General features: G+C 32.6%; 2 protein-coding genes across 3 annotated transcripts; one reads left to right on the top strand and one right to left on the bottom strand.

Annotated features, from left to right (window-relative positions):
- Positions 1-5301: 5301 nt before the first annotated feature.
- On the top strand, positions 5302-17243 carry LOC134244055 (procollagen galactosyltransferase 1-like). 2 transcript variants are annotated; one of them, XM_062726321.1, is made up of 15 exons: positions 5302-5610; positions 7689-7801; positions 8841-8956; positions 9066-9130; positions 9447-9522; positions 9667-9868; positions 10218-10337; positions 11747-11791; positions 13857-13933; positions 14220-14326; positions 14805-14879; positions 15085-15142; positions 15268-15395; positions 15483-15683; positions 15988-17243. In XM_062726321.1, the coding sequence occupies exons 1-15, from the start codon at positions 5372-5374 to the stop codon at positions 16169-16171; spliced, it is 1806 nt and encodes a 601-aa protein (XP_062582305.1). In that variant the 5' UTR covers positions 5302-5371; the 3' UTR covers positions 16172-17243. The 2 variants fall into 2 exon arrangements, with proteins under 2 accessions (XP_062582305.1, XP_062582306.1); XM_062726322.1 differs by lacking the exon at positions 11747-11791 and having other exon boundaries at positions 5308-5610.
- Positions 17238-22357, bottom strand: LOC134244016 (uncharacterized). Its single transcript, XM_062726268.1, has 5 exons — positions 22310-22357; positions 19705-19750; positions 19435-19556; positions 19001-19038; positions 17238-17395 (listed from the first exon to the last, which is right to left on the bottom strand). Exons 1-5 carry the CDS (start codon positions 22321-22323, stop codon positions 17331-17333), a joined length of 285 nt encoding a protein of 94 aa, XP_062582252.1. The 5' UTR covers positions 22324-22357; the 3' UTR covers positions 17238-17330.
- Positions 22358-22512: the final 155 nt, after the last annotated feature.

Below are 22512 nucleotides of genomic sequence, written 5' to 3'. Positions count from 1 at the left end.
CGATACAATCACCTTTTCAGCAAATACAATTTATCATTGAGTCAAATGCTAACTGGCTTTTTTATACTTATTGTTAGTCCATTATTTAATTACACACTGCATCGACGAAGGATTTTTCCGTTATTTCCCGATCATGACAAAGAGCATTCGACGGATGTAACGGTCGGCGGGGGAAGCTCACTTCTCCATGGCACCTGATCCCACCTCATGTTTTGGAGGTCCGTGTTTGCTCGGCATCTTTTTTGGTTTGTTTTATGGCCTTTTTGAGCTTGAATACTGTTCGTTATCTCCATATATTTCATTTTTTAAAGCCACATAGAACTTACCAAATTATCATTGATCATCACAATGGAAATAAATTGATATTTTTTTTGAAATCTTATTCATAAAAATTTCTGTAAACCAACTTTTTATTTTCGTGTGAGAACTTTCCGTGAATTTACTGTAAAGTATTTTATTATATATGCCAAATTTTCAATAGTCATGAAAAGCAGTTCTGACCAAATTGCGAAAAAAAAAATTGTCGCGAATAATGGTTTACACTATAAGAACACATCAACTGCCTTTTCGTAAAATGATGGAAATTTTTTTTCAGCAATACACGAAATAATACAAACATTTGAAAAAGAAAATTCTCTGGAAAGGGCAAGAACAGATTTTTAACAAACAACGACACTGTAAAGCGTAGCATTCAAAGAAATTCCGTTGAGAATATTGCATATATGCATGATTGCAGAACGGAATTTCCATTCGGTCGATTAAGGTTTGCGCCAAGTTTGTCTCAAATCCATCGCCAAAGCTTTCCAAACTTTAACCACACTTAATTCCAACTTATATGGACTTGAAGTAAGTAGAATTTTTTCTCTAGCAGTCAGATATCTCCGCTATAAATGTTTTTTTTTAAGTTTATAGGTATACATGTAACTTGTTTATTTAAATTTTGTAAAAAGATCGCTTCAGGACCCTATGTATATTGACTGGACATTCCTGACAATAGACACCCTTACAACTCAAAGGCGCTTGGTTTCAGGATGGTATATTTAGTGTTTTTCTAGGTGTATGTGAATACCTCATCAAAATAAAAATTAAAAATCGCTGAAATAAATAAGATTTGCTCGTCGTCGGTGCCAGTTTCTGACAGTTTCAATTACATTATAGTTCGCAAAATTGCAAAAAGTGTTTGCGTCCTATTTTAAGTCTACATAGGCGTAGTCACAGGCCCCCCCCCACTTTCAGATCGGGGGGGGGGGGGGGGGGCAAGAGTATGTCTGTGCCCCCCCCCCCCACTTTTTCATGAAGAACAAAATCACAGCTATGTTGAAATAATATTAAACCTCATTTTATGGCAATTTTTTTTTTATTTTCAACAACTGAGTAAGCATTTCTCTTGAAGTAATAGTTGTATAATATATATGTGTAGTAATGTAATATAGTAATTAAATCTGTCAAGACCTCTTGTTTAGATGTTTCTGTTTCTCTCAGCATCTGTTATCTAATAAAATTAAATGAAAATCACAAGCTACCCCTTGTGTTGACATCTGAAATTCATTATTTATTTGCTGTATCCCATTTCTTGTATAACACATAGTCACAAAGTAAGTTTTGTCAAATCTCCGGATTTTTAATTATTTAATTTTGCTGATTCATTATCACTCTTTTATTTTTACATATATGTACTATAGAATTGTAGTCAATCCAAATCTCATCAAAACAAGTAATTTCTACAAGATAGCTGCAGTATTGGAGATTCTGATTTCGGTATACCTGTGATGAATGTCAATCAACTTTAAAAACACTATTTGAAATCCTCTCATTCAGCTTAGACATGGGTTTGATATCACTTTGGCTAGCTGATTTAAGGGGGCGTGAGGGACGCACACCCTAAAAATTTTTAAAGTATGATATGATTAATATTATTAATGCCATACTTTGATACATATCTAACCAATGCCACTATTTTTGTTTCTCGAAAACTCAGGAGCTTCCAGGGGCTTCGCCCCCTAGGCCCCACCATTCAAAGTGTGATATGACTAATATTATTTCATGCCATACCCCCGTATTACATATCCTGTATTCGCCCATGGATATTACATGTTGTACATCTTAATATTTCTTTATATAACACACACGGCCTTAAGGCTTTGGAATTGAGGGTTGGATTGTAGGCAATATATAAAATACTACAGAAAACTTGGAACTATATGCTGGTGCCCCCTCAATAAAACCGTCTGATGACCTTTTTTTTTTTTTTTTGCTTGTCAAAGAATTTCTGGAGTTGAGTCCCCCCCCCCACTTTTAAGTTTGTGACTACGCCTCTGGTCTACATTTTTCAGTCACCAGCTTAATTCAGGTGAAGTGCCACGATATAAAGTGACCTCTCAGTAGAGTTTTGTGAAAATTTCAATACGAGTTAGTACTGTCATCATATTAATTTTTTCTCATTCATTGTAATCTGTCACAAGAAAACAATGTCCCTGCTTTAGTAATTTGTGAAGAACATAATATTCCACCTTATCTAAGAATTGTTGTCCAACACTTGAACTTAACCTCACTCATAAAGATAATTTGTCATGTGTCCAGACAAAACAGCTGACTCCAGTTAACATAGAAACAGCTGATCAGTTCAGTGGCCTCCGTACAAAATATACGTAGCTGTCAGCAAGAGAAAATTATTGATATATATTTAACTACTGTCACATTTGCAGCATATTTAATATAACATAACAATAAAGTTATTTTAAATTCGCTTTTACAGGAATAATTTCAATCGGAAAAATTCTTAAAATAGAAATACTTATCAATGACGAGATGTGCAAGGAAGCTCCCCCCGACCACCACCCAGCCGTACCCCCCGTCAGGAACACGGGGGTGGGTCTCATCGTCTGTCCCCTTTCCACTGTTCCCGGACATGTGACTGTTGGACCAAAACGATCGTCACCAGATGTCAGTTCTCTCTGGATCGTTGGAGCATGCCTAGGTTGTTGCTAAGAATATTTAACATGGATCGAGTTGTCCTCGGTTCAAGAATTTTCATAATTTATTGGTAAAAATAAAGTTCACTGATGCGTTTTGCATTCAAGAATTCAGTTGGACAGACTTATTTATTTTACTTTTTACTACACCTATGTTTTTGTGATGTTAAACTAATTACTAGTATTTGTCAAAAGTTCTATCAGTGTGCATGCTTGGAGATGCATTTCGACTCTGTATGCTTAACTCAGCTGCGAGGATTGAAAAGCGAATAAAATTAAAATAACAGTTTTACACAGGGAATATAGTTATTTTGCATTTTACCTAGGGTCTCCATGTTCAAGCATTAATTATCGTGATGAAATATCTTAAAGCACAGAAATAAATACTATGAGCGAGAGACCGTAACCTATATCGGCATCATAGTGTTTGACATAGGTATTCTGCTTTCCCACCATATATTTGTCACATGCAGGCGCGCGGATCTAGAAATTTTTCTAAAGGGGGAGGGGGTTGAAGAGGAAAAGAATTATTATAACATAACACGTTTTACATATACATGTAGTTAAATACCTCAATATGATACAGGGTGGAGTGTGGTTTTTAAAAGTTTGAGGTTGAACTACCTGGGACAAAAATCGTATGGATTACTTGAAAGATTTTGAAAAAGAATGAGAAAAAATTCTCCGAACCCGAAAATCCTATTTTTTTTTAAAGAGGTTGGGATTTCATTTTGTTTTCAAACCGAATTTCTGTATATGTTACAACATGCTAGCCTGTCACTGAACATTTCTATAGTTAAAACACAACAAAAATTTGGGACTTTCTTCTTTTTCTCTTTTTTTGCAAGTCCAAGGGGGGGGGGTACAACCCCCGTACCCCCCCCCCCCCTCTGGATCCACCACTGAAAGGCAATATTCATGATAAATACAATCTTCTTGTAGACCAAAACATAGGTAATCAGAGATTACAGAGCTCATCTCAACGAATGTTGTCTTTAAGTATGGCAAAGTCACACAATTAACCAACAAAAAGTGTACATCCAAAAATGCAAAATTTATGCAATTTTGTTTTGGAATAGAACTATATAAAAACTTCAAACTAGTTCTTCATCATGAAAATGTTATTAAAATCCAGCATCTGAAGCAAGTCTGGGAGTTTTCATCCCTTGATGCATCATTTGTGCAAGTTTGGTTTATATAAGCCTTATAGTTTCTTGGAAATATACCTGCACCCATAACTTTTACCAGGTCCATTATCTGGAAGATGTATGTTGAATTCAGCATCAGAAGCAAGTCCATTAGTGTGCATCCTAAGATGTATCATCCATGCAAGTTTGCTCAACATAGGGCTCATAGTTACTGTACTTGGAAATGAAACCTGTATAAAAAAAACTAACCTTTTCACTAATCCAGAAAATGTAGGTCAGATTTAGCATCCAAAGCATTTAAGCCTGGTAGAATACATCCTTATACATGTATGTATAATCCATGCAATTTTGGTTATTAAAGAGCTCAAAGTTACTTGGAAATGAATCCTACACCAAAAACTTTAACCTGTTCACTCATCCGGAAAATGTAGGTCAGATTCAGCATCCGATGCAAGTTTGGTCATTATAGGGATCATAGCAACTTAGCTGCAGATCTGTAGCGTTATGGTTTTATATATTTGTCTCTTACCATAACGCTACAGATCCCATAATGCAAAAAAGGTGCAATTTACGGCGCAATATTTTTTGCGCACTTTTGGGGGAATTTTGTCCACTTTCTGGCATTGGGCAATCAACTACCTTGCACTCCCTAATTCTAGACACATTCTGTAGCCAATATGCATATTTTATCCAGCTCCCAATTATTCATAGTTGTCTCCACTGGTAATAAACTCGCTTGAAATAAATTTTCAGCAATCTAACAAATAATTTTAAGCAAGCGCGTTTATCACTTGTAGAGACGACTAAAAAGGGTTGCGAGATGGATAAAATATACAGATTAATAGTTTAATAATGTGCCTAGAATTAGGGAGTGAAAGATAGTTAATTGACCATTGCTGGAAAGTGGAGATATTCTCCCCAAAAGTACGCAAAAATTTTTTGCTTTGCATCAATTTTACTTGTTTGTGTACAGTACTCAGATAAAAATAGTTTCACATTGAGGAACTGGCCAGGTAATCAGTCAGGACTTCCACACAATGTGTTTATTTTCTGCTATAATCATAAATTAGTGAACTTATTCGGTGAATAAATTATTAAATCAGAAAAATGAACAAAATCCTTAGTTCGCGGATATCACCATATCCGCTTAGAAAATACATGGCTTTACGATAAGTCTCCGGAACGTTTTACATAAGTAGATTACGAGATAAAGAACCAAGATTATGTTTCACTTGAACGAAGCTGCTGGAGATGGGAAGCTGGCTGACGTGTCTTGCGTTTTGTTGTGTTTTTATAACATTTATTGGTGAAAGGAGCTATTTTGTGATTTGTGATGACTTAGAAATTAAAACTGCTGTCGAATGTGACTTAAAATATGCGGAACCGACTGTTATGATAGCGATTCTAGTCAGAAACAAAGCTCATGTTTTACCATGGTTCTTTGGTCACTTAGAAAATCTTAATTATCCCAAGGACAGAGTAAGCATTTGGTAAGTTATCTACTTTGATATTTATTGTGATTATAAAACAGGTTCTTGTGTCCGTAGCATCATCCAACTTTTGTTTTGGAACAGTTAGGGACCAGTCGTCAAAGTGGGAAATAATCAGTCTGACTTTTATACAATAATACATCAGTTGTCAATTTTGGATTAATTAGTCTCAGCGAGATTCGTCGAGATTAAAAAAAAAAGATGTACTGATTAAGAGACATCAGTTCAAAAGTTTTGGGATATATTTACATCCACTGGATATTGTGTCCTTTATCTGTTTATTAAAAAAAATCTTTGTCAGCTACTCAATCTTACTATGACTGATTATATCTATTCAGATATAAGTGTAAACAATAAAATGTCTTTACACAGGTTATGTATTTTTTTCTGCAACTTCTTCACCATTAATTCCTTGAACAGGTCCAGTCCAGATATATTAATAGCTACCTAGGTATGCTAAACATAATAAAATGGTCCATATCTTTTGATACATTCACACTAAGGATTTTTGGCCAAAAAATGATTACTTCCTGAATCGGCAATTTAACATTAGTTTCTATGCAAAATTGATGATATACGATGTAATCATTTTTTGGTCAAATTTTTGTCATATCCATCATCAGTGTGGCTGTATGTTTTGTGCTCACCATGTTTTTTCATTTGGCCACAAAATGCAAGTAAAGCAGAAAGTTAAAAATAGCTTTTGGGTAGCAAATACCAGGTAGCTATTATTCCTTGAAACCAGAGAGAAAATTTGTTGTTAATAATATCCTTAACCCGATATATATATCACTGTGAAAAAAAGTAAGCTATAGTTTTTGGTATAAAATAGGTTTTTCTGTGTAATTTTCTCACTGTGGAGGAGACCGATTCTCTAGAAGATGCAGAACTTCTCTGGAATCAATCTAACAAACTTAAGGAAAAAACACATGCTTGCAAATATGTTATTGCATTTAATATTCACATTTTTTTTTTTACAGATTAACAATACTATGACAAAATATTTTATCCCCTTTTTTCACTGTTAATTTATTTTATTTATGAATTTTTTATCCCAAACCAGGTTTATTACATATGTATCTAATTCTAAAAATATTTTATCCCAGCCTGTTGAATCCTTCAATGTCAGGGTAATTTTGCTGACACAATGATGTTTAATAATTATATGTAAATATCATGAAAGACCCCTTGTTGTGACAGAATTGGGAGGGTTCAATCTAAGAGATGTGTATATTTTAATATGAGGAACTCCTGAGTCTACAATGAACTTATTTTGGAAGATAGATAAATCTGTATCAGTTGAAGAGGTAAAAAATATCTGTTATGTGAAAAAAAAACCTACCCTCAAAAAGTTTGAAAATTATAAGAAATTTATTTTTTAGGCTTTATATTATATATAGATTATATTTGAGGTAAAAGACATAGATAAACTCTGTTATGATTAATTTGATGGTTATGTTTTCAGTGGATTTTTTTTTATATTCACCAAAACATAGCAGGAGCTGTCTGCTGATGTGCTCTGTTTGCTATACAGTGTATATTGAACGAAATGTGAAGTACATGTTTATTCTGACTTTTAAAATAAGATATACCAACACTTTAAGTGATTCAGTTAATAAGACTTTATTTATCTAACTGAATCATTCTTAATTTAGAATTATCATCTTGTTCTTCTATCCAATAATACAGCTGGCATACACTTCTGTAAAAGCATTGTACATTTATTTCAATGAATGTAACATTAACATTTGTTTGATTGGCCAGGAGGATATTATTACACAATTTTATTTGTCATAATCCTCAATATCCTTTATCATATTGATAGAAAAATCTAAAAGCAGGATAATGATATTAAGTGTAATGTGTTTAGAGTATCTTATAGATTAAGATAACATTAAACATTTTTAATAAAATTTCAAAATAAATCGTATGATTCAATAGGTATTTGACATTCATCTCTAGCCTTCATTTTCCATTTCTTTTTTTTTTCAATAGATTTCAAAAGAATAGAGTTATATTAAATCAAGATGCTGAGCCATGAATTGATATACATGTATTATGTTTTATATTTGATTCAGGATAAGAAGTGATCATAATAAAGATGACACAGCACGAATTCTTACAGAGTGGACAGAGTTTTATAAAGATATCTACCACAATATTGATATTGAGATTGACACAAATACACAAGGTAAGAACAAGATTTATAAAGATATCTACCACAATATTGATATAGATATGTACCACAATATTGACATAGATATCTACCACATTGATATAGATATCTACCACAATATTGATGTAGATATCTACCACAATATTGATAGATATCTACCACAATATTGATATGGATATCTACCACAATATTGATATGGATATCTACCACAATATTGAAATAGATATCTACCACAATATTGATAAAGATATCTACCACAATATTGATATGGATATCTACCACAATATTGATATGGATGTCTACCACAATAATGATATGGATATCTACCACAATATTGATATGATATCTACCACAATATTGATATGGATATCTACCACAATATTGATATGGATATCTACCACAATATTGATATAGATATCTACCACAATATTGATATGGATATCTACCAAAATATTGATATGGATGTCTACCACAGTATTGATATGGGTATCTACCACAATATTGATATGGACATCTACCACAATATTGATATAGATATCTACCACAATATTGATATGGATGTCTACCACAGTATTGATATGGATATTTACCACAATATCCATATGGATATCTACCACAATATACATATAATGGATATCTAAAACAGTATTGATATGGATATCTACCACAATATTGATAGAGATATCTACCACAATATTGATATAGATATCTACCACAATATTGATATAGAAGTCTACCACAATATTGATATAGATATCTACCACAATATTGATATAGATGTCTACCGCAATATTGATATAGATAACCACAATATTGATACAGTACAAACCGTTTATTATCACACCGGTTTTATAGCATACTCTGTTTTTTATCATAGATATTTAAAACACAAAACCATTCAATGTTAATTTCTTACATTATTTACCACAATATTGATATAGATATATACAACAGTGGATAAGTAATGGTAGGAATCTGTTTATATGATATGTTTTTTATAAGCTAAACTGCAATATTTTTAGCTATCATGTGATTGCTGAATTCACTGTTTTAGAATATGAGGATGCTGAAGGTCCCTTACACTGGTCGGAGGAGAGGTTTGACAGAGTTATTTCCCTTAGAGAAGAGGCTCTTCAAACAGCTAGAAAAGTTTGGGCCGACTATCTGTTTGTAAGAAACTTAGTGTCATTAGTGTCATTTTCATTTACTATCTTTTTTAAAGAAAGCATGGTCACTATCTTGTAAAAATAATATGAATGCTTAGATTATTTTTCTCTAGATGTTGGATGCAGATGTGATCCTAGAAAATCCTGATACACTAACTCTCCTAATTGATGCCAAACAGTAAGTTTCCAGTTGTTGTATACTTGTAATAGCGTAGTGAATAATCTTTGCTCGTTATAGAGTAAAATTTGATTAAAAGAAGTTATTTGGACATCGGTTTTTGCTTCCTTATCACCAAGATTATCTAAATCACATAGTCTGCAGCAGGTTCAGATAAAGTCCTTATATCTGATATTTCTTTATAAACAAGTTCTTCATAACTGAGTTTTACTGTATTATTCATTATTAATTTGTAAATGTTCTACTTTTATCATAATAGTTTTTTGTAAATGTCATAAACTTGTACGTACAATTTTTTCTGTAACTATTTCTGTAGACCTATTGTGGCTCCTATGTTGAATGCAAGTATTGGAGAGACCTATTCTAATTTCTGGGGAGCAATGGATGAGTCGGTATGTGTTTTTCTTTCAGTATACCTCTGTATACCCCTATATTATGATTTATGCAATGCTTTCAAGTGCACAATGTAATTTTAAATGCACAGATGATATACCTTGTAATTGATTTTTAATTGGAAGAAATGTATAAATTTCCAGGGTTATTATAAAAGAGCCCCTGGTTACTTTGAGATTCTAGAGAGGGAGAAGCTGGGTGTATTCCAAGTGCCTATGGTACACAGTGCTGTGCTGATGGACATGCACCTCCTGGTGTCCGATAAATTTATGTACCAGGTGCCCCCGGGGTACGAAGGTCCTCATGATGACATCATCATCTTTGGTATTAACATCAGAGATGCGGGTAAGAGGCATTACAAGAAGATCTTACAGTGAAGACAAAATTAGAGTGATAGAGCATTACCTTCTTTGTGGAAGTTAATAAATCTTATAAACAGTTTCGTCTTTATGACACAGGATCTTAGTATTGGGGGAGGAGGATCAATTGAGTTTTTTTATCTGGCTGTCTTCTCCCTTTTAATAAAAATGAAACTAACGGTACGCACCTCATATAATTTTTAGAATTAACAGTATAGAAGTTTGACAACTAACAGCTATTTTTTCCAGATATACTGTTAATATCTCATCTATTGACATTAAAAATTATCATACTATTGTTACTAGTAAAATCTTGGTTGATAATTATTTTTTAGGAATGGTCATGCATATAACGAATTCTGAATATTTTGGAATTGTCATGGTACCTTTGGAGAAACACAACACTCTGGAGCAGGAAAGTGAACACTTTGACTATGTTCGATTGAAGGCAATAGGTAAATGAGATTGTTATTTTTAAGGAAATTTAACTAATGAGGTAATGAAATCTGTAGGATTTGTGAGATTTTATTGAAGTATTTTGCTCTGTAGTACTCTGAAGTCTGTAATGGGGCAAATGGACATAAATATGGTCAGTATAAATAGGTGCTGGGTTTTACTTTTATATTATTATTTTTTTTTATGTGCCCGCATCGATAGATCCGGGGCGTATATTGTTTTTGTTCTGTCTTTCTGTCTTTCTGTTTATCTGCAAACTTTAACCTTTGCCATAACTTTTGAACCATGAAAGGTAGAGACTTCATATTTGGTATGCATACTCCAGTAATAAATCTCTTTCAAATGGCACCATGGTCAATGACCTTGTGACCTTGACTGTGACCTATATGCTAAAAATAGCTTTTTTCTGCAAACTTTATCCTTCGCCGTAACTTTTGAACCATTAAAGATAGAGACTTCATATTTGGTATGCCTATTCCACTAATGAAGGTCTTTCAAATTGCACCAAGGTCAGTGACCTTGTGACCTTGACTGTGACGTATATGCTAAAAATAGCTTTTTTGTCTTCAAACTTTAACCTTCGTCATAATTTTTGAACCATGAAAGATAGACTTCATATTTGGTATGCTTATTTCACTAATTAAGTGCTTTCTAATGTCACCAAGGTCTATGACATTGTGACCTTGACTGTGACCTATATGCTAAAAATAGCTTTTTTGAACCTTAACCATAACTTTTGAACCATGAGAGATAGGGACTTCATATGTGGTATGCATACTCAACTAATCAAGTTTTTTCAAATGATACCAAGGTCTATGACCTTGTGACCATGACATTGACTTATATGCTAAAAATAGCTTTTTTTGAACTTTGTGCCACCGGGCGCACACATCTTGTTACATTTCAATTCATCATTGCCAAGAACTCTTTGAAGCCTAGTAATTGAAACAAATATCTAGATCTAAAATATTTTATTTTCAGCAAAAAAGGTAAAGCTGTAAAAAAATCATACAAAATGATAACAGACCTTAAAATGTTCTAACCATATTTTAAAAGAGATGTTATAAATTTCCAGTGTGACAGAATATTTGAAAAGTTACACAGCTGAAGACATTCTTACAACCCTTAGACTTAAATCAGAAAAAAATCACTTGAGCTTTTAATAATCGAAATAAGCAGGAACTGATCATTTTGTTATATATCAGAATTAAAGTTTACATATTGAGTCATGCATTTTTTCTTTTGTTTTGTTGTCTGAATTAATTCATCACTGAAAAGTTGTCACAGGCAAATTTTAATAAAGGTACATTCTTGACAGAGAGTACTGGTGAAAAGAATCTGTTGCCCATATTGTAAACAGTGGATTTTCTAGCTTTTTATGTCATCATAATAAAATGATTAATTGTAGATGCAAACTTTGTTGATGAGATGAAAATAGGCAGAAAGTTTCCAGGTTTGAAGGCATTCATTTCCAACACTATATTGATTAAATTAAGGATTTGATATGAATGTGGTGTTCAAAGCATGATTCTAACTGTTGGTTTGTTTGACTCAAAGACTGAATGTTACTATGCATACAAGGCTGTCACTTATATGAATGCAAGAGAAAGAACTGGATATTTAAATCAAAGAATTTCTTAGAGAATGTGTGTGCATTTTAATGTTCATTAAATATATATTATTAACCACTAATAGACAGCAGCCAAAGAAACGTTAGAAGACAAAAGTTATTCAATATGATACACAAGAAATATATTTACCTCCTTCCAATTTCAAGGGATGAGGGTGGTCACCTATTGTGTTGTCTAAAACTTACAAAAATGTTCTATACTGATATGTTAAAAAGTTCCAAATAGGACTCGGCTATGAAATTAAGTATGTGACAAAAATCTAACTTGTTCCATCACAATTTTCATTAAAATTATTCTGCCCTCAAAGTTAACTTGCTATACATGTATCATGAAACTTTACCTGAACAAATAGAGCCAACTCAGAATAAAGTATAGTATGATCAGATAAATGAAGTCAAGTCATAGGAAACATACACTGGATAAAAAGAGCCAGTCTGAGGAAAGTTTACACAGAAAAACAAAGTTGTGCCCTTGGAAAATTTACCTAGCTGAATGTAGCCAAGTAAGAAAAAAGAACACCAAGAAAGGTTCAGAGGAAATTAAACCAAGATCACTGGAAAGATCAGATGAAAGTAGGCCTAGCTAAATTAAAGATGCTAGAGGAAAGTTTTCCCAGATGGATAGAGTCAAGTCAGAGGAAAGTTTACCCTGATAGAGTCAGGTCAAAGGAAAGTTTACCCAGATATACAAATCAGGTCAAAGGAAAGTTTACCCAGATATACAAGTCAGGTCAGAGGAAAGTTTACCCAGATAGAGTCAGGTCAGAGGAAAGTTTACCCAGATAGAGTCAGGTCAAAGGAAAGTTTACCCAGATATACAAGTCAGGTCAGAGGAAAGTTTACCCAGATATACAAGTCAGGTCAGAGGAAAGTTTACCCAGATAGAGTCAGGTCAGAGGAAAGTTTACCCAGATATACAAGTCAGGTCAGAGGAAAGTTTACCCAGATATACAAGTCAGGTCAGAGGAAGTTTACCCAGATATACATTGATGGAAAGTTTACCCAGATATACAAGTCAGGTCAGAGGAAAGTTTATCCAGATAGAGTCAGGTCTAAGGAAAGTTTACCCAGATATACATCGATGGAAAGTTTACCCAGATATACAAGTCGGAGGAAAGTTTACCCACCTATACAAGTCAGAGGAAAGTTTACCCACCTATACAAGTCAGAGGAAAGTTTACCTAGATATACAGGTCAGAGGAAAGCTAACCCAGATATGCAAGAGTCAGCTCAGAGGAAATTTGGGGGGGATGTTTAAGTTAATTTTTTTTGTAATTATTATATTCTGTTAAAATAATTTTATTAGTTTTTGTATTGTCATTCATTTTATCAAATTTTACTCCTTTTCATGCTTTTCAGCAGAGCATTTTCCTGTAGGAATTAATGCTGGTTTACTTACTTTTTACTACTGGGGTATAGGGCAGTAACAGGGGTTCCCCCACCCTTGTCTGTCACTCTTTAGCATTTAGAGTGTACCCCAGCTTACCTTGTAATTCTCTTTTCTCATTTTTTCCCCTCTGGTGTTGTTTATCCAGTGTTTTACCATTCCCTTGTAAGTACATGGCCAAGCCAATTCCAACAAAGGACTTTGTTTGCTTTTTAAATTTATATATTTATATATAGTTTATAGCTTGATTTTAATACCCCTGGTACATGCATCTTGTGTTTTCTTTTTTTTTTTTGGAAATGATAGTCATGAAACACTTTATGAAAATTTCTTATCTTTAAATTAAGTGTCTGTATAATCATTTAAAAGTACTTTCAGGATTAATAATTTAAGTTGATGTTTTGGTTTGTATTGATTGATTCAGTCAGGGAATACCATGTCCAAGGGGGCACTTGTTGCCATGTATTGTATACTCAACTGATTCATTTTTCTTTCTTTTAGTTGATAGAGCAGAGCTGATGAAGTCACCATTTATTCAAGCATCAGACCCCATTCCTACAAAACTAGGATTTGATCAGGTTAGTCAGAATGTAAAATAAACAATAATATTGGTACAATTATAATATAATACATGTATCATGATGCATTCATGAAGTATTTATAGTCTTGTGATAAAAAATTTAGAATTTTAAAATACTCAGAATGTTTTGAATATATAGATTTTATATATCAGAACAATTAAGAATAGAATAGTTGAAGAGAGAAACAAAGATTTTGAGGTCAAGTTTTTAAGGGTTAAGGTTATGGATATATATGGGCTCTGTATGTCCAGATCAATTTAATATTTTTTGATACATTTTATAGATCTACTTAATAAACTTGGTACGGCGACCTTTAAGACGAGAGAGAATGCATAGCGCTTTTAAAATCCTTGGTATCGAGGCTAAAACTATGGATGCAGTAGATGGAAAGTATGAAAAAGTTTGAGGAAAAAATATAAGTTCCTTGGGATTTGATTTTATAGATCAAGATAAGAAGAGTAGTCATAAGTGTGAAAGGATACCTTTCATGATGGATAAAATTTGTTGGGCTCTTCAAACCATAAAAAAAACAATGAAAATTATAAATTCCTATGAAAATTTATTGGCCTCACAGTATTTATTCACCTACATGTATTCTGTAATATTACTTTTAATTCTAAGATCTAAAAAATTTGCTTTAAAAGGCATATTTCCTATTTATTATTATAAAAGTTCCTGGACTTCTAAAGGATTGTGCATAAATAATTCGATCCAGTTACTTATTTGTTATTTTGAAAGTAGACTCGGTGACTTTGTTATCAGCAAGAAGTCTTTTAAATCTATGTTTCATATTTACAATCAAATGTGTTTATTTATGGTAATCAAGTAAGCCAAATAATGTCAAAAGATATGATTTATGTATTTTTAGGCAACTCAACAGTACGTATTTGAGAAAACTTGATATTGAAATGATGGAAGGTTACGCAGATCCATACCATGACAGGCGAGTAGAATTAGCAGATTTAATACATGTTTAAGTCATGATGGTTAGAGAGTGAAAAATAAAAAGTCTTATTGTGCTAGTGTAAACTTTGTTTTTGATTAAATAATTTATATGTTTCAATAACAAGTATTTTACATAAAAAAATATATTTAGTTAATATAGATTTACATGCATTGTTTAATAAACTTATTCAACTTATTTCCAGACCTTTGACCATGGGAGAAATTGGTTGTTTTTTGAGTCACTATTTTATATGGGAAGATGTAAGCAACAATTAATATTGATGTGCATTGTACTTCACATTAATCAATTTCTTATGTAATTTTTTTTATTTTAATTCGTTAGTTAAAAAGTTGTTAGTTGAAAAGTTAATTTGTTTTATCGGAAGGTTGTGAAGAATGGTTACAAGCAGGCTATTGTGTTTGAGGATGATGTCCGGTATCGTCCCTATTTCAAAACCAAACTGACCCGACTTATGGAGGAAGTGGCAAGAACTGTCAAGGACTGGGATCTCATGTAAGATTATTCAGTTAACTGGTGAAATAAGATAAAGAAAATAAACCTGTTCCCTGCAGTAATCAATAAATTCCTGATACATTGTAGATACCTCGGGAGGAAACGTCTTCACAAGGAGGAGAAGCTGGTAGATGGGGCTTCATACTTAGTGTGGCCCACGTATTCCTACTGGACGCTGTCGTACATCATATCTCAAAAGGGGGCCCAGAAACTGATCAATCAAAAACCGCTCAGGAAAATGATTCCAGTTGACGAATACCTACCCATCATGTTTAATCAACATCCTCGGTGAGGGCTCTAAGAGTACCTAGTATCTATCAAACATAACCAGTCAATATCCATAGTGAAAATATATCACATGAACAATATTTCTGATTGTTTTGAGTCAACATTTATTGACAAAATTTTCAATGTAAAGTACATGTAACGACCTAGAAGTCATTCATGTTCTTAAAAGAATTAAAATAGAGCTAAGATTATATTGAAGATATCGCTTTCTCTTTTCTTAAAAATCTAAGACAGTTAATTATTAATCAGTTCATTTCTATGGGTACCTTTCTTTAATCTTTTTGTTTTGTTTTTTCGACTTTAGAGAGGAGTGGATGGCCAACTTTTCTCCGCGTGATTTAGTAACTCTCTCAGCTGAGCCTTTGTTAGTTGAGCCCACTCACTATACGGGGGAGCCTAATTACATCTCGGATACTGAGGACTCGTTTATCATTCGTCCTGAAGAGGAAGTGACTCAGACTGATAAAACATCAAAGGAGGAATTGTGATAGGATGAAAGATGTGTCTACAAGTAGACGTGTACCTGTCTATTTTATCTTGTACTGGTAAATGTGTTTGACAATCTCATGTTTACAGTGTCTAGTCAATGTCTTTATGAATCTCCAATTTGTTCAATTATTTTTTAAGATTGTATTTAAACTGTTTGTCATTTTTACAGTACCAATACATGTAGATACACTTAGTGGAATATTTTTGCACACATTTACCTGTACAATATCATTTTCTGTGTTGACCTTCAAGTTGAAGGCAATTTCTTAAGGCCATGTATATGCTCATTTATAAGTAGCATCATTGAAATGAGGTCTATTTACAGTCCCATACATGTGTTTTTTGTTTTCAACTGTTATTTCAAACAGAGTATCATTTATTCTATTAATCAATTGAAATCTGCCAAACTCTGGTCTCTTTTCAGTCTGACTTGTATTTACAGAGTTATTTTTCTCATATCATCTATTCAAGATGATGATAGTATGTATTCAAAAACCATAAGTATTCATTGATGATAAACAAATAGTGGACAATCTGCAGAATGTTAACAATCATTTAGATTTGTATGAAATTCCCAAACACAGTTATAGAAATGTAATCAATTTTTGTGTCTCCCAAGAATGGGGAGTTTATTTTCATAAATCTATTTTGAATAATTTACTGCATTTAAATCTTCAATTTACATTTGTGAGCTCACAATCATAACATTTAGTCTTCATTGGTCTATTGTTATACTGTAGATGATTATGTTTTTTTTTTTTATTTTGTAGCAGAAATCCAAAAGGGATGTTCTTGTCTTTTCTAAATGTTGAAAGTATTTTATGTAAGATGTGTATGAAATGTGTGAAAAAAATGCAAAATACAAGGCAGTTTGATATTTTCTGGTGCTACATATTTTTATTAACCATGTATATACGCAGGGCTTTCAATACAATGTTTCAGTGGCATATTTAACACCTACTTAAACGCAATTCTTGTTTATTAATACTAAGTTTTTTTTTATAATAATATGTTAATCTCTGGTACAATGAAGATCTGCATTCTTAATAAAATAAAGAGATGAAATATGTACTTTTTTTAGTTTTATTTCAAAAGACAATGAAAATTAACACGAACATAAGTTATGATATATAAGTATATATATTTTATTAGTCCCTTTCAGTCATCCAGTTGAAGGTTGTAGCGAGGATATAGATCTTTGGTTCTAACACCCTCTAGAACAGCTGTGAATGAAATAGATATCTATATTGAAAATAGAACAGGGGTTACAAACAAGAGGCCCACGGGCCTTATAGGTCACCTGAGTATCATGTAACAACTTTCCAGCGATTGTATTTGGTTCGTGTTTTAAGCCAAAAGCCATGAAATTCACAAATTTTGAAAGAGGCACCATTGCTTATCAAAGGGCAGATTTCAAAGCATTAATTTATTTTATTAGTAACCCAATTTATCTATAAAGAGGTTTCTTCATTATAAGGCCACCATTTTTTTTTATGTTTAGGTTTAGTTATGAACAAAAGATAAATCAATTATTAACATTTGTAATTCTTTTTTTATGCTATCCTAATAGGCTCCTTACCACTGGAAACATAATGCTTACAAATAGGAAAGTAGAACATTTAATTGCTTATTTCATCATCTGGGGCCAGTTATATAAATTTTGTGATGTTGATCAAAATATATTTTAAAAAATCAATTCTTTAAAAGTCTTTCAATATATCTTCATTTTTTTAATATGTGTTAGGTGAATGTGTAGACATTGTTCTAAAATTTACTGGATGCCTAAAATTATAATTCCTATCATAAAACAGACAGGGAGTATTGGGGAGTAGGGTCAACATTTTTTCAATTAAGTGTAAAATAATTTTTCTGGCTGACACAAATGATACTACATGCCTGTATATATTTGTATATTCTTGCCTTTTAATAGTTGAAATTTTTTTGAATTTCTTCAGGTTATTGTTTATTTCTTCCTCAAATGGACTTCACTTCTCCCATAGTTTTATTCATTACATCTAATAAGCAACCCTTTTCTGTGGTGCTTAGACTGTAAGCTATAACAGTCCCTGGTAATATGCAATAGCCCATGGTGTCACCTTTATTTACCCACCGTTTCCTAGTCCTACCAAAATTCAAAACCTTGCAAAACTGATAAAATAAATCCTGGCCTTGTCCATTAGATCATTAGCATATTCATTGAATTCATGCATTTCACTGATGACCCTGGGGCCATAAAATTCACAATTTTGGTAGAGGCACTCTTGTTATCATAACTATGTACTTAATTAGTTTATTTAATACCCAGGAGCAGAGAAGAAGATTTTCAAAGAATTCATGTATTTTCACTATATAATCAATAGAGCCCCGCCCTATGTGGGTTTCACAATTTTGGTAGAGGCACTTTGCTCATCATAACTATGTAAATTTAATACCACTTTTCAAAGAAATAATATTTTCACTAACACACACTGTGACCCCAGGGCCATGAATTTCACAAATTTGGTAGAGGACTCATTGCTGATTACAATCAATGTCCAAGATTGGTTATTGCTAGCAGTATAAATTCACAATTTTTGTTCCCCTTCAGATGCTTTGTGCCAAATTTGTAAATTGGTTCATTGTAAAATGTTCATGTTCAAGGGTAAATGTTACATCTTTATAGTGAATGCATTCACCTGCATTGTTTTTTGAGTTGGCTCACGTAGCAAGCTAAGGGGACGAAAATTTCCCTGTACATACAGTATGTAACCATTGTAATATGTTCAAGGGTAAATGTTACATCTTTATAGTGAATGCATTCACCTGCATTGTTTTTTGAGTTGGCTCACGTAGCAAGCTACTCTCTGGTATCATAGCTGTTTCAGAGCTGTAAAATTTATCACTCGTTCAACAAATTGATTCATACGCCAAATATGATAGTTCTAGCAAAAAATGCTTTTGTTTGAGTGATTGTATAAACTTAAGTAAAAACTGTATAAAATTTCATACTGTTACACTATTTATAGTCTTCATGCTTTTAAAGAAAATTTTGATTAAATATCTGTACGATGTACATTTACTGCATATGAATATATGATCAAGCATGTTAGGCGGATCTAATCTTCCCATCTGAAGGTCATTTAGAATACTCTCTAGCACAAACACCTGCTGCTCTCATTAGCTGCAGCTAGTGTGCTTGAACAATCTAATTTTTTTTTGTTTTTGAGATTTTATCCTTTTTTTTCCCATATTATTTGTTATCATTACTTGTTAAACAGTTTACCTTTTTTCTAATTCACATATTTCAGCGTTAATTTCCTGTAATTTCTTCTCCAGTTCCTGTACATCATCTTCACATGGTTTGTTTAGTTCTTCTGTTTTACTCTTCTGTTGTGTCTTCTGAAGCTTAAGGGTTGCAAGAGAAAATATTATTATAGAAATAATAATCAAATACATTGTTTCAAAATCAGTTACATATCTACCTAACAGAAATAATTTAACAAGTTTAAAAATTAATCTATGAGAGAAAGTATTGAGCTACCACTTAACTTACTGGTGATTTAAATGCATTACTTGGTGGTCTTTTTGAAGTAATCAAGCTGAAAATTAAAACAAATAGTATGAAATTGACATAATTTATGTCATAATATGTAAATCCCATCCACTGATAACCACCATGACAATCTTTCAAGTTTAATTAAAAAAAATACATTTGTGTTTGTGGATTGGCAAAATAATTTGTATCTGAAAAGGAGAAAAATGCAATGACCAATGCTAGATTTGAACCATCTAAATCACTTGTTTGGTCCTCTATGTAGTTCTTCTAAACTATCTGGCCACCTGCTTATTGAACCTGCCATACTGACACAAATATAATATCTTTTTCAAACTTAATCTGGATTTGAACAGCTTTCTAACAGGTTGGGGCCAATTGCCCAAATGGGATACTGTGAATTCACCTTATTTTAGAAGGGTTTAATTTTCACTATTGTTGGTATGAATTAAGATACCTACAAATTCCTATCCTAAAAAAATTTAAAATTAAAACATTCATGTCTAGCCACAAAACCCAATCCCTAACCACAAAATTTGTTCCACAAAAATAAGTGATTTTACAGTATACCGGGTACATTTAAATACAGAATAGTCTGTGTGGAATATTTTATTTCAGTGGGATATATGACCCCCGATGCAAAAACTAAGGAATGAAAATATTTGCACCATTTCTCTTGCTGTGAGTGTATATTAACCAAAAAGTACCGGGTAAGTTTTCTATGCATTCCTTTGGAGAATTGTACTTTAGTTATTCCAAATTTTTTTAGACCATTCTGGCTCCTCAAGGGTACACTGTACAAAGTTACTGGCAGAAGAAATACGTACGTCCAAATTGATAGCATCAAACTGAGACAAAAACAAAACTCAGGTAATCCACCTATGGAAATTTTATGTATCTTTAGCCTAAAAGGGTCCTGTACAATCAGTTCATTTATCTCAATAGCTAAAATAACCCACACTAGCATTATATAGTTACTTTAATATTTTGCTATTTCAAAGCATTTTTTTTTTTTTTGCAATTTGCCTTTTTTTTAAAAGAGACAAAGAAGAGTAAACATAGTAAGTATGCGACTACTAATATCTAATCTATACTAGGGATTTTTTAAAAAGCAATCCAGAGCAGAGGTAGTTTAAACATTGCTGTGTTTGAACACTTTTGAGCAAAATATGCTTTTCTATTGTTTGAGTAGCTGTCCACCTACTTCTTTGTGGCAAGGCATAGATATTAGATAAGTATGATAAGTTCACATTGTACTGAATAATAACCAATCAATTTTAACATAATGTTAACCAGAACTGGTCTTCTAAATTTCTTTGTTATTCATAGACCTTAAGTGCAGGTCCAGTACAATCTCTTGATTTAGCTATATAGCTTTAAATAGCTATATAGCTTTATTAAGCTATTCAGAATAGCTTAATTTAGCTATTTTACTACACTTTTTTCTTAAAGGTGTAATTTTCTCAGTATGTACAAAACAGCACACCTTGGTGCAGTGATGATATACAACCTTGAAAACTGCTGAAAATGATGCATGTAAAAATCAGTCATCAAATTGCATCTTCTTGAGAGACTTTGTACTCAAAATTCTACAAGTTTTGTGGCAATATAAACTTAAAGCAATTGATACAGTTACTTCTGCAGTGATATTAATGTTACTTCTATACACGTTTTGATTAAAGAGAAAAAATTTTTTTTCAAAAAAAAAAAAAATTGCCTACCTACCTACCCTATATTTTTTCAGCCTGAAAGCGGAAACAAACATATTTTTTTTCTAGGCCTTATGGTCAACAAGATAGGTTGATTGGTAACAGTTCAGCACAATGAGAAGCATTCATACTTATCCATGCCTCAAAGCACAGAGTAGTGGACAGTTACTCTAAGAACAGAAATTGTCTTTTTGCTTAAAGTATTCAAAAGCTGCAATGTTAGAACTATCTTTGATTCTGGTTGTTGTTTTGATAGTCCATAGTACATAATCACTACATATATGTCACATATGAAGAGTCAAATACATGTGACTTTTTGTTTATTTCTAGCAAACAAAATTTTTGTGAAAACTGCATGTAAATCACTAAATAAAGCTATTTTGAATAGCTTATTAAAGCTTTATAGCTATTTAAAGCTATATAGCTACTTCAAGCTATATAGCTAAATCAAGAGATTGTACTGGACCTGAACACAGGTACTTGGGTCGTGGTTTATAAATATTTTGATGTACCTTATTGATATGTAAAATAAGTAAAGGTATGCAGGCTCCTTAATGGCGTCTGCTCAACTCGCTTGTTTACATGGCTTGTTCTCTTTAAAAGACGCCATTACGGAGCCTGCATACCTTTACTTTTTTTACATATCAATAAGGTACATCAAAAATATTTATAAACCACGACCCAAGTACCTGTGGACCTGAACATGCTGAAGTGGGTCTATGTTTCATTCAAGACGTAACTGTCTGGTTACTAATCAAATACTTGCGGGGTTTTTTTTTTGTATACATAAAGAGCAAACTTTGAAATCTAACATTAAATAACTATTTTGAGTCGCTAAAATAAAATAAAGCTATATTCTGTATAGAGAGATGACTGAAAAAAATCAAATCACCCACCTTTTTCTACTCATACTCGGAAATAAAAATTGAAGGCTAAAAGTAAAACCGGACAACGCCAGACCAGAAGTTTCCGAAGTCGCTAACAAAATTTTGCAACAAATGCCCGCGGTCAACATTTAACGAAAGATTCATTTATTTTAGTATTTACTGTAGCATTTATAATTCAATAGTATATCATTTCCATCTGCCAGCCTATCCAC

The sequence above is a fragment of the Saccostrea cucullata genome, unplaced genomic scaffold, assembly GCF_032062105.1.
Source record: "Saccostrea cucullata isolate Sc308-1 unplaced genomic scaffold, CSIRO_AGI_Scuc_v1 ctg108, whole genome shotgun sequence".
Lineage (NCBI taxonomy): Eukaryota > Metazoa > Mollusca > Bivalvia > Ostreida > Ostreidae > Saccostrea > Saccostrea cuccullata.
The sequence above is the reverse complement of the archived record's forward strand: the minus strand, read 5'-3'. Positions and strand labels throughout refer to the sequence as shown.

Coding starts and splice junctions, on each gene's coding strand:
- LOC134244055 (XM_062726321.1), top strand. CDS start 5,372: ATGGGAAGCTGGCTGACGTGTCTTGCGTTTTGTTGTGTTTTTATAACA. Junction 5,611..7,688: donor AAGGACAGAGTAAGCATTTG/GTAAGTTATCTA, acceptor TATTTGATTCAG/GATAAGAAGTGATCATAATA. Junction 15,684..15,987: donor ATGTTTAATCAACATCCTCG/GTGAGGGCTCTA, acceptor TTTCGACTTTAG/AGAGGAGTGGATGGCCAACT.
- LOC134244016 (XM_062726268.1), bottom strand. Junction 19,557..19,704: donor GTAATGCATTTAAATCACCA/GTAAGTTAAGTG, acceptor GCAACCCTTAAG/CTTCAGAAGACACAACAGAA. Junction 19,039..19,434: donor ATATGTGAATTAGAAAAAAG/GTAAACTGTTTA, acceptor TAAATTTTACAG/CTCTGAAACAGCTATGATAC.